Source organism: Cervus elaphus, chromosome 20 (genome assembly GCF_910594005.1).
Source record: "Cervus elaphus chromosome 20, mCerEla1.1, whole genome shotgun sequence".
NCBI lineage: Eukaryota > Metazoa > Chordata > Mammalia > Artiodactyla > Cervidae > Cervus > Cervus elaphus.
Window position 1 is genome coordinate 81,293,540 of NC_057834.1, and position 16,869 is coordinate 81,310,408.

The 16,869-nt window shown below is 44.2% G+C and overlaps 1 protein-coding gene across 5 annotated transcripts in view; it reads left to right on the top strand.

Annotated features, from left to right (window-relative positions):
• MCOLN2 (mucolipin TRP cation channel 2) overlaps window positions 1-9,428 on the top strand; it is a 61,072-nt gene extending 51,644 nt beyond the window's left edge. For all 5 annotated transcript variants that reach the window (XM_043878044.1, XM_043878048.1, XM_043878046.1 and 2 more), the window contains exons 12-14: window positions 4,175-4,381; window positions 6,147-6,268; window positions 8,623-9,428. In XM_043878044.1, coding sequence (XP_043733979.1) covers window positions 4,175-4,381; window positions 6,147-6,268; window positions 8,623-8,659 — 366 coding nt within the window. In that variant the 3' untranslated portion in view covers window positions 8,660-9,428. The remainder of the gene's footprint in view (window positions 1-4,174; window positions 4,382-6,146; window positions 6,269-8,622) is intronic.
• The last annotated feature ends 7,441 nt before the right edge of the window (window positions 9,429-16,869 follow it).

The window sequence follows — 16,869 nt, forward strand, 5'->3', positions numbered from 1 at the left end:
TTTATCTTTCTGGCTTACTTCACTCTGTATAAGGGGCTCCAGTTTCATCCATCTCATTAGGACTGGTTCAAATGAATTCTTTTTAACGGCTCACAGCCACTTCTTATGGCATGAAATGGTAGCGTATGTACCAATTACTTACCTTACTAGGTCTCTGTTTAACTTTTGGGTGGGTTAAAATAAATCTTACGTGCCCAGAGAAGAGGGAGATAAATAATGTTAATGCTGAGATGCATATTGTGTCCAAATTGATTCTAAGTAACTGCACAGGAAACTAAGGGATAAATTTGCACTGTGCCCACCAACTCGCAGTTCTGGAACTTGAAACACAAACTGTTGGAGGTTCTTGACACTAAAGAAAGGAATTGGCCAGTTTCCAAGAGAAACTCTGAGAAATATGGATTTAAAATTCTTTTAATTAATTAATTGTTGGTTGTGCTGGGCCTTCATTGCTTTCTGCGGACTTCTTTAGTTGTAGTGAGTGGGGTCTACTCTTGGCTGCGATGCTCGGGCTTCTCACTGTGGTGGCGTCTCTTGTTGCCTTGTGAGGGCTCTAGGGCACACGGGCCTCAGTAGCTGTGCACATGGGCTTAGCTGCTCCTTGGCCTGTGGAGTCTTCCCGGACCAGGGATCAAACCCATGTCCCCTGCACTGGCACATGGATTCTTAACCACTGTCCCACCAGGGAAGTCCTGAGACATGAGGATTATTAATGGTGCTGTCAGAGTTGTAATTGATGTTCATGGAAACCAACTTGAACTACATTGTCTTAAGGCTAGTGGTGGGGTGGAAACTAGTTACTCTGGGAACTGCCTGTCTTATTATTAAATTATCTGCATATTAATAAGTGATTTTCTCCATGGATGTTCCCTCCAGGGCTCTGTGGAGAGTGACTTTAGTCCAGGTCTTCAGAGTTGTTGCCGATGTAGCAAAGCCATGGGCATGATTCTTATTTGGGGTATGTCTGTATGCTCTCCCTTGGTTACAGAATTTACCCCGTGAATCTGTCATGGACTGGGAGTTTGCTAGCTGGTTGGGGTACAGAGAAGTGTGCAGACAACAATTAGAAGACCAACCAGTCGTTTCTTCTGTGGTTCTTACTGAAGTAGAGAACAAACTATAGAGCTGCCAGGGCAGTCTGTCTTCATGTAAGACTGAAATAGCCCTTCAACACTGGCTCCATCGGGCAGAGACGATGACGGATGTACCAGATGAAGAGAATAAATCCCATGATTTAAAGACAGAGAAGTGGCCCAGGTGCTGTGAGAGGAGGCAGACACACGATCTTGACACTGCCATTCAAGGGGATGGCATGAGGCCCCATAAATGAGGAACTTACTCCAGGGTCCTTGGCTTAGATTTTTACTCTGCCTCCAGACTTTGCATTATTGCTAAGCAAGAGAAATGATCTGAAGGCTATGTTCTTTGAAGTTTAGATTTTACTGCAGCTTGGATTGGAGGCTGAAGAGGTTGGAGGGAGGAAGACTTTTCTGGAGTTTTCTGTAATAAATATTTAAGTGTGACATCAGAGAGGGGTAGAAAGAGTGGGTTAGAGAAGCACCATACAAACAGACAAACCTTATTAGATTGTAGAGCAGGGAAAATAAATCCATTCAACACACTGCTTTTTTTTTAAATTGAAGTTTAGTTGATTTATAGTGTTAGTTAATTTCTGCTCTACAGCAACATGATTGTTATACATATATATAGATTCTTTCTTTAAATATTCTTTTCCATTGTGGTTTATCACAGGCTATTGAATGAGGTTCCCTGTGCTATATAGTAGACTTTGTTGTTTATCCATTCTATATATGATTGCTTACATCTGCTAACCCCAACCTCCCACTCCAGCCCTCCTCCAACCCTCTCCTCTTGGCAACCACAAGTCTGTTCCCTATGTCAGTGAGTCTGTTTCTTTTCCACAGATAGGTTTCTTTTGTGTTGTATTTTAGATTTCACATATAAACAACACATAGTTTTAAGCACTTGATTATTTTGGAGTAATCTTTTTCTGGTAGGAGGCTGGAGTCGCAGACAGAGATAGAGAAATTTGGAAGGGAAGCCCGTTTTCTGGGCTCAGATGGTGGGAGCTATTATTATGTTGCATGTGAATCCATATTGATAGCACAGCTCCCAACTGGAAATGTCCCAGAGACATTCACAGGGACTTGTCCCCACAGCCACACGCGCTGACTTGATGGACGTACCGGCCCCTCCTGCCGCTAAGGACAGAATATGTTCTGTTACAGCTTTGCAGCAACCTGTTGTATCTGCATTTCTGAAAACTGTGTCGCCTTTTGCCTATTAAGTCATTATCATTCTTCACATAGAAACTTTTCACACTCATCTAATGTTTAACCCTCTGACCTCAGAGACTTCATTCATTAAGCACTTGCTGTTTACTTTCTGTGGATATGGCAGCTGGTGGTCAAGTGCATAAGCCGGGTGGGGGCTGCGAGCTTCCTGGGGCATTCCACACCAGCCCCTGCTCAGCTCTGCCCCCAGGGCTTCAGGTGTTCCGTCAGCCTCTTGCTAACTACCTCCTGTCGCTGCCTCTACCTGCCCCTTAAACTGGCCTTGTCTGGAGCAGAGTCCATCGGGGGTTCCTCCCCCACCCTCCTGGGCTTACTTTCTCCCCACTTTCCTCTGGATTCCTTGCAATCCTGGGGCCCAGCACTTAATCCGACTGGCCTCCTGGCCCCTGAACTTGTCTCATTCTGGGAGATCTTCACATGCCATGGAAACAGAGAGCAGATCCTATCCCTCTTCTGTCCAAGTTTTCACTCTTCTCCAGGGAAGCCAGGGTTAGTCTGAAGTGTTTACAAGTCCAGACAACGCTCTGTGAGCACAGCACACACTCTCTCCAACCACTCCTTAGGCTCCACACCTATTCCCCCCACATTCACTGAGCAAATTTCTCTTCCTCCTCTCACTGATGAGCACCTCGGCTTTCAGGCCTGAATTCTGAGGGCCACTTTCCTTAGGCAGCCCACCCAGCTTTGCCACAGGGGTTAGGTATGTTGGCAGTGGCCAGTCCAGTATTAGCTGGGGAGCCCTCAGAAGACACACCATGATCATTCATCCCAATGCACTTTCCCACCTCTGGTAATCTTGAGCTTTTATGGCTCGAAAATTATCTGAATCCATGGTTGGAAAGGCTACAAAGAAACCAATTTTCTTGAGCCTCTGTCTCTGGCCTTCCACCTTTGCTGGTGGCTGCAGTTCTTTCAGAAAGCAGTTTAGCAGATTTTAGCCTTAAAATGTTAATCGTGGGCTTCCCTGGTGGCTCAGTGATAAGGAATCTGCCTGCCAATGCAGGAGACACGGGTTCGATCACTCATCTGGGAAGGCCTCACCTGCTGCAGAGCAACTAAGCGTGTGCACAACTACTGAGCCCCTGCTCCACAATGAAAGAAGCCACCGCGATGAGAAGCCTGCACATCGCAACTAGAGTGTAGCCCCTGCGCACTGCAACTAGAGAAAAGCCAGCGCAACAATGAAGACCCCACATGGCCAAAAAAAAAAAAAAAGTTAATACTGAGACCTAATAATAGGAAAAAACTCAGTGTCAAGAAATGTGCATTGTGTTGTTCTTTACAATAGCAAACATGATTAGGATGTCCCGTGAAAGGGAAATAGTTACAGTTGACATTTCCAACAAATGATCTCTGGGTATGAATAATACAAGACTATGTTAAGTAGAAAAGAAAGAAAAATCTGATCCAAAATGGTTAGGTGACATGACCACAGATATATAAAAAGTCATTGGAAAAGACCCTGATGCTGGGAGAAGGGGGCGATGGAGGATGAGATGGTTGGATGGCATTCTTGGCTCAATGGACGTGAGTTTGAGCAAACTCTGGGAGACAGAGGACAGGGAAGCGTGGGTGCTACAGTCCATGGGGTTGCAAAGAGTCAAACATGACTATGCAACAGCAACATAAAGAGTGCAAAGGAAAAAAACTGAGAGAGGTGTCAAGAAATTATCTTTGTGAATGTAGAGGAGAGTTTTGAGTAACAATTTGCAATGCATGGTATTCCAGTGCCCTAAGGTGAATGTTAATCGTAATAAAAATGGCAGCAACAATGTCTTCAACAAAACCAGCTAACTAGATACTTCTCTACTTCCTTGACTAGTCTATCTCAGACTACTTTTGGTCTCCCCCCTCCACAGTTTGAAAATCTGAACACGGTTGCTGAATGTCTGTTTTCTCTGGTCAACGGTGATGACATGTATGCGACCTTTGCTCACATCCAGCAGAAGAGCCAGTTGGTGTGGCTGTTCAGTCGCCTGTATTTATATTCCTTCATCAGCCTTTTCATATACATGATTCTCAGCCTTTTCATTGCACTTATTACAGACTCTTATGACACCATTAAGGTAAGCAGTTATCATTATTTCCTACCAAAAACTATTGCAAATTCTGTATAGATTGGAACATAGGAAAATACTATAGTTTTTTACTTACTTAAAATACTATTACTTAGATTTTTGAGATTTTGTAGAAAAGGAACTTTTTAGATGCTGGAGGTTCATTTTAAATATGCATTTAGGACATTGTCCTTGGTGCCCAGATTGGGGTGGACTGGTTTGGAGGTGTAGTGGGAAAGAGAAAGGAAATGGGTAAAGATGGGCCTGCCTGCCGGCTAAGTCGCTTCAGTCGTGTCTGACTCTTAGTGACTTTGTGGACTATAACCCGCCAGGCTCCTCTGTCCATGGGATTCTCCAGGCAAGAATACTGGAGTGGGCTGTCATACCCTTCTTCAGCAGATCTTCCTGACCCAGGGATCGAACCCCCGTCTCCTGCATTGTAGGCAGATTCTTTACCACTGAGCCACAGGGGAAGCCCATAAGAATGGGCTGAATTTGGTAAATCAGGTAGTTGGGCTGTGGATCTTCGTGCTTACAGGCATACCTGCCTGTCCTGGGACTTTGGCTTTGAGTGCTAAGTTTCAGTGATAAGGGTGACCATCTTCCTGACAACCGTCCACGTGTGGGCACACCTCAAACACTGGATGCCACTTGTGTGATGCAGGTTTCCTTTAAGTTATAAAATCTAAGGCTTTTGGGCCGTTTAGCTTCTTCCCTTCCCAAGCTACCCAGTGGACCCTGTGTCCTTTCCGACCGGGTCCATTTAACTGATCTGTAGCAGGAAGGAAGTTCTGTAGCCTCGGGCGGTGGTGTCTCCGCAGCAGGTGGCCGTACTTGGAGCCAGCACCCTGTTTGGGGCCAGCATCTGAGCAAGCAGGGATTCCATATCCGTGTCCTGCAGCATTGTCCTCTTCTTGAACTTTCTTAGACTATCCCAGAAGAAGCCAGTCCATTGGAAATAACTCCTGAGCATTTTGTGCCGAAGGAGACACGTGTTCCTGTTGGGATGGGTGCTTGGCTGCAAGAGGGCTGGCCGTGGGGAAAGCAGCCAGGCCTCCTCAGTGTGGGTGCTGGCCTTGGATCTGCCAGTGTCCCTTTGAGGGCGCCAAGCCTTGGTGACCTGGTGGATGATCTCACTGAACATGAGGGGAGGGGTCTCTCAAGAGTCTGTATCTGCTTGGAGGAACCTACTTCCTTCTACCTCACTAAGCGACCAGCTTCTATAAAACTTCCCAGCCCAACTCCATATGGGCAGTGTGGGGAAGGGGAGGTTTCTCCTGGGCTTGCAGTGAACACGAAAGCTTTAGACTATTTCCTTCACTCCTTTAATTAACATGCCTCTAGGCTCCTTGGTGGCTCAATGGTAAAGAATCCGCCTGCCACTGCAGGAGATGGGGTTTCGATCCCTGGGTCAGAAAGATCTCCTGGAGAAAGAAATGGCAACCTACTCCAGTATTCTTGCCTGGGAAATCCCATGGACAGAGGAGCCTGGCAGGACACGGCTTAGTGACTAAACCATAACAACAACAACCCTTTCCCCACTAAGGCTTGCTTTCTGGAGTTTTCCTCCGAATGGCTGTCTATTCCCATGGTGGCCCTGGCTTGGCTTTCAAGGGACCCAGAGATTGATTGATTATTGTTAGTATCAGTTCTTGGATCTGAGTTTGCAACGTGGGAGAGTTTTATTTTAGCAGAGGTGGGTTTGGTTCGTTGACAGAGGGAGCAATTTCTCATGCTGTATAAATAAGGTAACCACACTGTGTACTTTTTAAAGAAATACCAACAGAATGGGTTTCCTGCCACGGATCTTCAGGAATTCCTGAAGGAGTGTAGTAGCAAAGAGAAGTGTCAGGAAGAGTCACCAGCTTTCCTGTCCAGCATCTGCTGTCTGAGGAGGTCAGTATTGTGTCGAGTCAGGTCTCCATGCTCCCAGGATGAGATGCTCTGTTGCCTTAACAAAGAGTCCTCCCAGGGCAAACGCTGCACTCAGAAATCAGCTGATTGGAGGAAACAATGCAGCCTTCCTTTCTTTCCTCCCACTGGACTTGGCTTTAGAAATCTATTGTTGCTTATAAAAGGTACAAAGGTACATGACATGGTTGGAATCTCTTGGGAATGTTAAAGCCTGTTACGAAAAGGCATGAACTATGTCCCTGAAGTCAAGAGGGTGGGCTGGCCACAGGAAGAGGTCAGAATCCTTCATTTACAGGTGTAGCTCCAGGAATGTCAAAGATGTTTTCCCCTTTTCACAATTGGTGGTACAAGTAACCTTCCTTGAGCAGAGCAGAAAATCTGCTTGAGAGGGCCTCTGTGTGTCCTTGGCTGCAAATACAAATCAGTTGATCAATGACTCTTCGCTCACCATTGATCGGGGCACTTACATAAATAGTCCGGACCTCAGTGGCAAAGCCTCCGCACAGTGGGTTGGGGACGAGAATGGGGGACACATGAAGATAGTCTTATTAACTGTGCCCATGCTTATTTTCACCTTAAGTCAGGGATGGGGGTTGTTAGCTAGAAGTATCCCCGACTCACGTCTTTTGAGAAGCATTCGCTAAACCAGTCCTGAAGGAAGAGGAAGAACATAATTGCTACTTAAAATCACAGGATGTATTTTTCATTAATCAGTTCGTACTACATCTTGGGATTTGAAATGGTATGATGGAGCACTTCTAAATAATGTCTAGTAAATATGAAATGAGATCTTCTGAGAAGAGTTAAGTTTTTACAATCACATTTTATCCTCTCAGAGCATTAAAATGTTGCCATGGAAGCAGGGATAAAGGGAAATTGATTTTCTTAATAGGCAGCTGCCTCCTAAGGGGTACCTTACATAAGGATCCTTTTCTAATTAGAAAGTTGCTTTTCTAATATGTAGTTAACCATACATTTAAAAAAATCATCTCAGAATGTAAAATAGTTGTGAACACTGGACAGTAATGGACAGGCTTTTGGTGCTTGATCTTTGTACCAGGAAAAGCCCCAGAGGGTTGTTAGATGATTTCTCGTGCAGCCATATGAAACAAGTGAAAGATTTAAAGAGTGAACTGCAGGACTGATTGATAAGATTGAGTCTGGCTGGTGAGAATGGAGCAACATCAGCAGGCAGTTTTCCCTAAGATGAACTAAGACTTGTGGAGAAGGTGTGTCTGGTGCGAACAACAGTCTGCTCATTTCATAGTGAGCAACTAGAGAATTAGTAGAACAGGAGGGTCAACCAAAGGAAACAAAGAAGAACAGGATGTTGAAAGTTTTGAAAAAAAGAGGAGATCAAAAATAGAAACAGAAGTGGCTATTACCAAAGATGGCCATGGGTGAAGTTGGCTTGATCCGTTTTAGCTGAATAATCAGATCAAAGGCTGGAATCCAGGGGGATCTGGCTGGACCCTGCATAGAAACAATGAAGGTCATAGGGTCTAATGAAGGAAATGGGTTGTACTGAGGCCTTGGAACAAGTGATGGATTTGAAATCATCGAAAATTAAATATACCTGGATGTGTTTAACACAGCTGGAAACTTAAGAATGAAATAAAATTGAGGAAGGTGACAATTCTATGAGCCTAGGACTCACTTTATGACTGGAGAGTACATGTTGGAGAAGAACCATAAAGGCATCACAAGTATTGGTGTCTGGGCCCTCTCCAGTGCCCATGACATGCAACCCAAGTATCACAGCTCTGCCTCCTGCAGAGGATGGCCAGGTTGCTCTTCTTAAAAAAAAAAAGCAGCCCAGCAACCACCAGAGACTCATTCTCTCTTGAATAATTGACAGAGCCTCTAGCCTGATGGTCAGGACACCTGGGTTTTCATTTTGGATCCTGCCAATTACTGAATGTGTCCCATGACCTTTCCTAAGCCCCTGGGTCCCTCTATGGTATCATTAGGGTGGAACAAGTAGCCTCTGCATCCTCTTCTGGTTCTATGGGGAGGTATGCTTCTGGTCTGGTTCTCTGGAGGGGTGTGCTGGTTTGAGAAGATGCAGTTAATCTTTCCCCTTCTCTACCATAGTGAAGGAGGAAAATCTGCAGTTCTAGCCATGGAGATGGAGGGTGGACAGCTCCTCAAAATTGCCAGAAGCATCTAGTCAAACCCCAAATAATATAAATTGTCCTGAAGTTTTCTTCCACTTATATGTTGCACTCAGCATGTCATTAACTTATGTATGCCTGCATGATAGAGCATGTAATCCTGTTCCATCTCAAAGAGTTTTAAGTTATTGCTCTCTTTACTTCTCCCCCTTTCTGTTACAGGAATAGAAGTGATGACCACTTGATACTTATTAACTAAAATCCTCCTGCTGACGATGATCAAGTTTCAGGTCTCCCTATTGAATGACAATGTAGAGGGGTCCCAAATGGCTTGGACAAGCACTTCCAAAAACACCAATTGTGGATGGGGAAAGAGGACTGTCAGCTGGCTGAATAGAACTGAAGTTCCAAAGTTCCTTTTTATAAACTTGAATGATGAAGAACAGACCACAGTCACCTCCTGGGCATTAGTGTCATAGAGCAGTGACAGTGAAAATCTGTCTTGGTCTTTTAAATTATGATGTCATATTTCAGAGTGGGTAAAACAATGGTATTTAAAGCCATGTATTTAAAGATGTGAGTTTATCATCAAATACAGGTTTGTCTTAAAGTGATTCTTGGGTGAGAAGACATTTATTAATCCATGGTCTGCACAAAACAGAAACTGGTTGCACTACCAACTTAGAAACTCAATGCTGGAGAACTATTAAGCCATGTAATACACTTAAATCAACAAAAAGACCTCTTGCAGTGGACATCTCTTGGCCTGTTTTCCTATGGTCTTCTCAGGATGATCTGAAGAAACTGTTGGTAAAGTCAGTGGGAAGAATTGGAAACAAAGTTGTTTGGACACCTTGTCACTTGTGCTCCTTGTTGGTTGTATACCCGGGACATGTGGACATTATACTACAGCCGTGGCCACTCATTTCAACACCTGAACTCCACTGTGGTGGGGATTTACCCTTGTCAAGCAAGGAAGGTGGTATTTTTTTTTTCCAAAATAAATTAAATTTATTTTTATCATAACATATGGAACTATTGGACTTCCCTGGTGGCTCAGACAGTTAAGAATCTGCAATGTGAGAGACCTGGGTTCGATCCCTGGGTTGGGAAGATCCCCTGGAGAAGGGAACAGCTACCCACTCCAGTATCCTTGCCTGGAGAATTCCATGGACAGAGGAGCCTGGCAGGCTACAGTCCATGGGGTCACAAAGAGTCAGACACAACTGAGGTCTATACACAAAATGCTTTGCTAAACTTATCATTTTAGTTATAAACTTCTTTACTTAAAAAAAAAAATGTTGAGTTACAGTCAAGTTTTAAATTAAAGACCGTTTAACCTGTGGTTCTAGGGTCATCCCCATGCAGAAGCAATGTGCAATTAGATCACTTATTCACCCCGAATATAGCCCCAGTGCATCATTTATCTCTGAACAGAATTGCTATTAATGCCTTTTATACAATTTGAATTGAAGATTAATGATGGTCTTCCATGCTTATGTTTTTCTTTCATTGGCTTTCATGTTTCCTTTTATTTCTTTTCCTTCCAGCTGAACAAAACACTTTCAGGAAGAAAAATCTTTTTTCAAGGTTACCCTGTGTCTGTGGAAACATTGTTTTCTCTCTTTTTAATGATTTTAAACAATTGTCACCTTGACAACTCTGTTATCTATTTGGATTTTATTGAAAAATATTTTCTTATAACTCGGCTAATAGACATATCTGGGACAAACCATTTTCTTTCCTTCCCTAGGCTTCCACTTGGAGAGTTCACTGTGAAAGTTAGGAGACTCATTCTTTCTGCCTCTTGGTTTCATTATGGGATCCCAGTTCTTATAGAACATACCTCTATGGCTTGCAGTGACTTCCTCAAAGCCTGATGTAACATTCTTAGGCCTATTGACTTGGGCTGGTAAGCAAAGGTCATGGGTGACTTTCACTTCATTGAACTACTACTAATTTTTTTTAATGTACTGTTTCTTAACATCTACCTAATGAAAAATGCATATCACATCTCTATCAACATACTCTCTGGTCTTCAAAAGGGATTGCTCACTTTCTTAAAAGCAGTGAGGGAGAGAGAGGGGCTAGTTTGTAGGAATTAATAAATATTTATGATAACGACTTGAGATTAAGATCATTTCATGTATAGATTTAGTTCATACCTGAACTATTTTAGGGGTCAACTATTTTAAAGTTACTGGTGAAGAGTAAGATTTTAATTAAGTAGGACTCTCATTACAAGACTCTCCCTCATTGTCTCCTGCTCCTCCCCATCAAGCCCCTCCCAGGATTTTTCTGGTCCCCCCACTTCTTTCTGCATACACCCATACTTTTATCATGTGTCCATACCACGTCTAGATAGCTAAAATCCCAGCTTACCCTGAACTTCGGTGCCTGGGCAAGTTACTTCCAGTTTCTAAGTGATGAAACCTCAATAAACTGTGGGATTGGCATTTAAGTCAGGTAATTCATGCGAAGCCTGACGTTGAACATTGAAACCTGAGCCATTCTTAGTTTTTATTTTCTGCCACGTTTGTATTAATAAGTAGGTTCCATGAAATCATGGGGGAGTGAAGATGTTAAGCCATTTAGTTTGCCAGGGTGCCTGGCCTCCTACTATCTGAGTCTCCTTGGACAGGTCACACCAGCCTTGGTTTCTTCATCTGTAAAGTGGGGATTGCAGGGATTAAATGAGTCAAATGTAAAGTGAGTAGAACTGGGCATGACTTATAAGTGCTCAGTGAATATTGGATCTTCCAAAAGCTTTTCTTGCGTGGTCTACACATGTACAAATCTATCACCTGGGCAAGCCAGGAAGATCTTTACCACACAGTTTTGGTGAACTTTGTTAGGCCTGTAGGTGAGTAGATACCCACATCCATCTTTGTCCTGGAGGCAAAGATCAGTTCAGTGTCTAAAGCTCAAGCAGTTGTGGAGGAGCCTGTGGACCTCAACATCCTAAAGGCCCTGCCCTCGGGGCAAATCTGTCAGTAGGATGGGTGGATAAAGGTCCCTGAGGTACAGAAGTGTCACAAATCCCCACCCTGAGACCCTGAGACCACCGCGCCGCGCCCCCCCCCACCCCGCACCCGTCCTCAGCTAGGAGCCCACTGCCTTAACCAAATTTGTCAGAAGGTGTGCGGTACTCATCAGCTATTACTGATCTGATGTAACAAATGTGAAAAGGTGAGAAAGGGTCTTCAGGAAGAGGTTTTCCTAAAAATCTTTTAGGAAGGTTTTCCTTCCTTCAGCCCCTGCTGAAGGTTCACATTGTAACAATCGTGGGAGGGGTGCCTGACCTACCCTTCATCCCCTCCCAAGGAGGCCTCAGCTCAGCATCTCCGGTTGATGAGAAGCACAGTGACCCAATCTCTTGATTACTAGCCAGACACCCTGTGGTTCCTGAGGGCCTCCCCATAAAAACAGCCCAGCACTGTCTCTGAGGTTCAGGGTCACTGGAGTCATTGGGAAAGTATGTTCCCCAAGTGCCTACTATGGTCTTGGCCATGGATTGCTCCAGGCAATATAAAGAGCTGTGATGCTTAGAGGTCCGATTCCAGCTACCTGAATCACTCAATGTGTGGTGGCCGCTTTTTCCAGCAACATTGGATAACTAGATTGCATTTTGCTACTCTCTAGTTCCACATTTATTTTCATGTAATTTGAGCAAATTTTATTTTTCTACCCCTGACTTGAAGTTTAAATATCTCAACCACAGTATTCCAGTGGTGTGGAATCTTTCTCTAACTAATATCTAGAATTTCACATACTTGTGGAACACGCAGAAAGTAGCTCTTGTGTGACAGGGTGATTGAGGACCTCAAAGACAAAATCCTGAGCATGGCTTCTGGATCTTAGGCACTATAGGAAGGACAGTGAACAATCGCAATGAGAACTGGTACTAGAGGAGCGCTGAACACTTCTGCCTCCTCCCCCCCCCCCTTTTTTTTCTATTTGAGAGGTTCCGAGCCCTCAACACTGACAAAAGGCAGCTTCTTGGTTGTGTGATCTGTCCTTTTGAGAGGACTTCACACTTGATTTAATGTTCTTCCCTGATAGTCTTGAAATTCTCTATTTTTTTTAAGATTTTTTTTTTATGTGCACCATCATTAAAGTCTTCATTGAATTTGTTACAATATTGCTTCTGGTTTATGTTTTGGTTTTTTGGCCACAAGCCATGTGGGATCTTAGCTCCCCAATCAGGGATTGAACCTGCACCCCCTGCAGTGGCAGGCGATGTCTTAACCACTGAACCACCAGGGAAGTCCCATTTCAATATTTTTTGAACATGGGGCCACACAAGTGATGCAGCAAATTCTGCTGATTGGACTGAGTAACTCAGTGATTAGCAACGATTAAAGCATAGCCTTTTAGGAAAAGGCTAGCACTGTAGTTTTTCTTCAAAACAATTGAAATTTAACGAAAGGAAAGAATAAAGCTGATGGGAATTATTTTTTAATAGAATTTCCGATGCATCATTTTTTTCAGTCTCTGATTTTGCAAATAAGTGGCTATGGGGTGGCTTCTCATCTCATATCTTTGTTTCACAGATCAAACTTCTGTGGTTGGTGATATTAGCTAATATCGTTTCCATGTCACACTGGCATTTTGGAGCTGGACTTCTCACCTTGCCCCCTTTCTCTGTACACCCCCTTCTCCCCAGCAATGAAGAGTCTCATTTTCCAAATTTCCACTTCATGTTTTTCCCTTGACAGAGAATCGACTTAAGGTGGTTCTTCTAAACTCGAGCATGTTTGCCCAGTTGCTATATGGCCTTCAACCTGGCTCAACAAAGTCCTCTGGGACCTGCTCCTCCCACTGGACAATCAAGCACTTTCTCCAAGCTCTTTGCAGCCATTTACGTTTAGAATGAAAGACGGTCTTTGAATGGGAAGCTGTAGAATTGTTCAGCATGCTGTGTATTAACATAATAGCACTGGGAAAACTTCAAGATAAACCAAATCTCAAAATAGACACTCAAGTTGTTGGGGAAAATAATACAACTGATGGCTGTTCTACCAGGGGCTTCTTTACAGCAAAAGAGGCTGCAAACCAACGGGTGAAAATGATGGCCAGTGTTTTTCTTGCCATCTCACTCTGCCAGAGAACCAGGGAATGAATGAGAAAATAAATGGGTACACACGAACATTTCCACACCAGCTGACGTAACAAGGACAGCTAAACTCTGATTTTCCAAAGACTCCTGGGAGCTATCGGCTGTGGTGGATGGAAGAGACAATTTGTTACCATGATATATGTTTCTTAGTTTCTAATGATACATAAATTATCCCATGAGCCATGATACATACCGTTTAGAGAGAATTTTAAGTGAAAGAAATTTTTTTTTTTTTTTCTAGCAGCACTAATTGCCTCGCAGCACCTGCTGCCTGTGGGCTGTGGTCATTACTGTCTCCTGGAGGTTGAGACGATGTCCCCCAAGAGAAATGTTTGCTTTGACAAAATGAATTTACATCCTCCCTTTGGAGCCTGCCAAGCCAGGTCTACAGAAGGAGAGAGTATTAACAGTGCCTTTCAGACTCATCTTTATGCGTTTGTGTCATCCTGCACGTGTTATTTATGAAACAGGACAGTGTGTTGGGTTGTCCTGCATGTGTTATCTAAGAAACAGGACAGCGTGTTGGGTCATAGCTCTTGGCTGCCTTTGGAGAGAAGGCAGGGAGCTGATATCAACGCTTAATCTCCAGCTTGGGGGGGGGGGGGGGTTGAAAGGTAGACTTAGATAAGAAACTTGGACATTTCCTAATGACAGGTTAAGCAAGGCAAGTTGATAAGCACCATTAATTTGAAGAAATGTAGATAAATAACATGTCGATAAAAAATGGTGATGCTATTAATGACTAGAATTCAAAACATGCTTGTTGATTTAGAACATTGTGCTGGGAACTAAGGATGCAAAAATGAATGACATGATCCCTTCCCTCGTGAAGTGTGGTGTCCAGTGGGAGGAACAGTCATGTACCAAGATAATACAAGGTCACCCACATACTGAATGGGAGTGGAATGGCAGTAGCTCCTGACTGCCTGGAGTGTAATTGAGGCCTCTTAAGGAGACCTAGACAATGCTAGAACTGAGACTTGAATAATATATTTTATTTGACCAGATGGCCATGATGTGGGGTGGGGGTAGGGCTTTCTGGATAAAAGGAGTGGCATGGCAATGGCGTAGACATCTGAAAGAGAACCCAGCCAGTTGGGGAAACTATATGTTTTCGGGTGGTCAGAATATAGGTCAATGTTGGGGAAAATTTTAGAAGATGAGACTCAAGCAACACCAAAGGAAAGCTTTAGACCTGGGAGCTACATGACCGGAAAACGTAGAACTGGTAGAACTGAGAAGGATGGATTGGGGTGGTGTGAAATGAGCAAGGAAATCAGTTAAAAAGCTGCTACAATCATCCAAATTAAATTTTTAAAAAGTGATGCTGTTATCCTGTAATCAAACTCAAAACAAGCACAATAAGAAGCCTGCTTGAAACTGTCTCTAAGGAATGTACCTCTCTCATATACCTGTTTTGTCTGCCAGCATATGTATATTTTTTGCTTCCTTAAAAGATTTCTCTGCTAAATGCTGTGTCATTTCCCTAGGAATTTATGCTTTTAGACTCTGCATTTAGAGGGATGTTCTCTTCTTATAACTTCTATTATTGAGAAATATACTTACTGGGAGGAATGGGTTGAATGCATATATCTATCATATGCTATTTCTCCTTCCCATATATTTAAAAGAAAATTATCTATTAATAAGACTGTCTCTGTGTCATCCCTCCCCACCTACTCCACACACACCACACACACATACACTCTGAAGCACCCTGACCTTGACCAGCCACAGTTTATGTCTGTCGAGGTTGTGAGACTTGTGGGTATGTGAGTTCTAACAAAGCCAGCCTGATATCCATAGTTTGAAGCTTATGGGTTACACACAGACTTTCCGAAATTTCTATCTCCCTGCCCCCTACCCAGGACAGCCATGAAGATTTGGGTGTGCGGTCACAAAGGTCAGAACTGAGGGTGGCACCTGGGAAAGGAGAGTGTCACAGGAAAGAGCTGGGAGGTCCTTGGGTCGACGGCTCCTTAGTCTGGGGCAGTTTGTGGAGTGGGGGTGCAGGGGAGGGGAGCTGGTGGAGGGACTCTGAGGAGAAACTGTGGTGCTCACCCCCACTGCCTTGATTTGGAGGTTTGTAATGGCAACCCACTCCAGTATTCTTGCCTTGAAAAGAGTCAGACATGACTGAAGCGACTTAGCAGCAGCAGCAGCAGCAGTGAATGTGAGTGTTAGAAGAATGTTCTTGGGCCCAGGGAGCCCGAGACTAGGGGGAGTAAGGGGTGGGGGGAGTTGCGGGCAGAGCAGGGAGGGTGGCATGGCTTCCATCTCACAAATGAAGAAAACGTAGCGTGTACCAGTGCCTGAGTGCACCATTGCCTTCCAGACCCTGCAGAGAAGGGCAGCAGTTGGTGCTGAGACCAGCCCCAGCCGTGCCTCCTGTCACAGTCTAGCGAACTCACTTCCTTAGGACCAGAGGTGGAAGACTCTCAACATTTCCTTAATTTGTGGAGTGGATGAGGATATTGGCAGGGTCAGAACCCTATTAAGGGTTTCCTCACCTCTCAGAGTTGGGGGTCAGGGGAGCCAGCCTGGGTGTTGGAGGTGAGAGAGAACTCTCGAAGCTCTACAGACTGCCCACCCTGAGGGGCACAGTGGGCAACCTGGCTCGGCCTTTGGGGGTTCACCTCTTGGAGTGCTCACCTCTTGGTGTGCTCAGAGGGGAAATCATGGCCTTAAAGGTGCTGGACGACCAGCAAGACACTGGGGCAAACCGCCATGTCCACAACTGCTCCTGCACAGTGAGGCTGCCCAGCCTGAGGCTGATATCTGGGGAAAATGCATTTGTGTTTCCGGCCAGACTAACATGGAGACTGTTTGCCACATCTTTTCTCAAGAAAGTCAAGTTTCTGGAAAGTATTTAAGGAACCACAGTAATGGACTGAGGCAGGGATGGGTGGATCAGTAATAATTCTTCTACTAGCAGATGAGGGAAGTTTGGGGTGTGGGGGGAGCACGGTTGTGGCTAATAGGTGATGACCTGGCTCGCACTCTTTTACACTTTTCTCTGGGCTTAGGGAGGCACTAACTTTTAGCCCTTATGCAAAATACTGTGTCACAGTTTCTACATTTACCTGATTGAGACAAAAGAGCTGACATTTATTATTCTGCACTAAAAGTAAATCAATTAAATGGGAAAACTCCATAGATACATATTTCTATCCTATGGGCCTTTTCAAAGTGGGACAATTCAAGTGCACAGCAGGCAGCCCAGAGGGTAAGTTATTGAGATAGAAATGAGTATAAATCAAATATACTGGTCTCATCAACCAGCATCATTAGGAAGGTGTCTTAAAAAGATAACTATTCAGCACCTTGCAACCATGTAGCCAAATAAATTC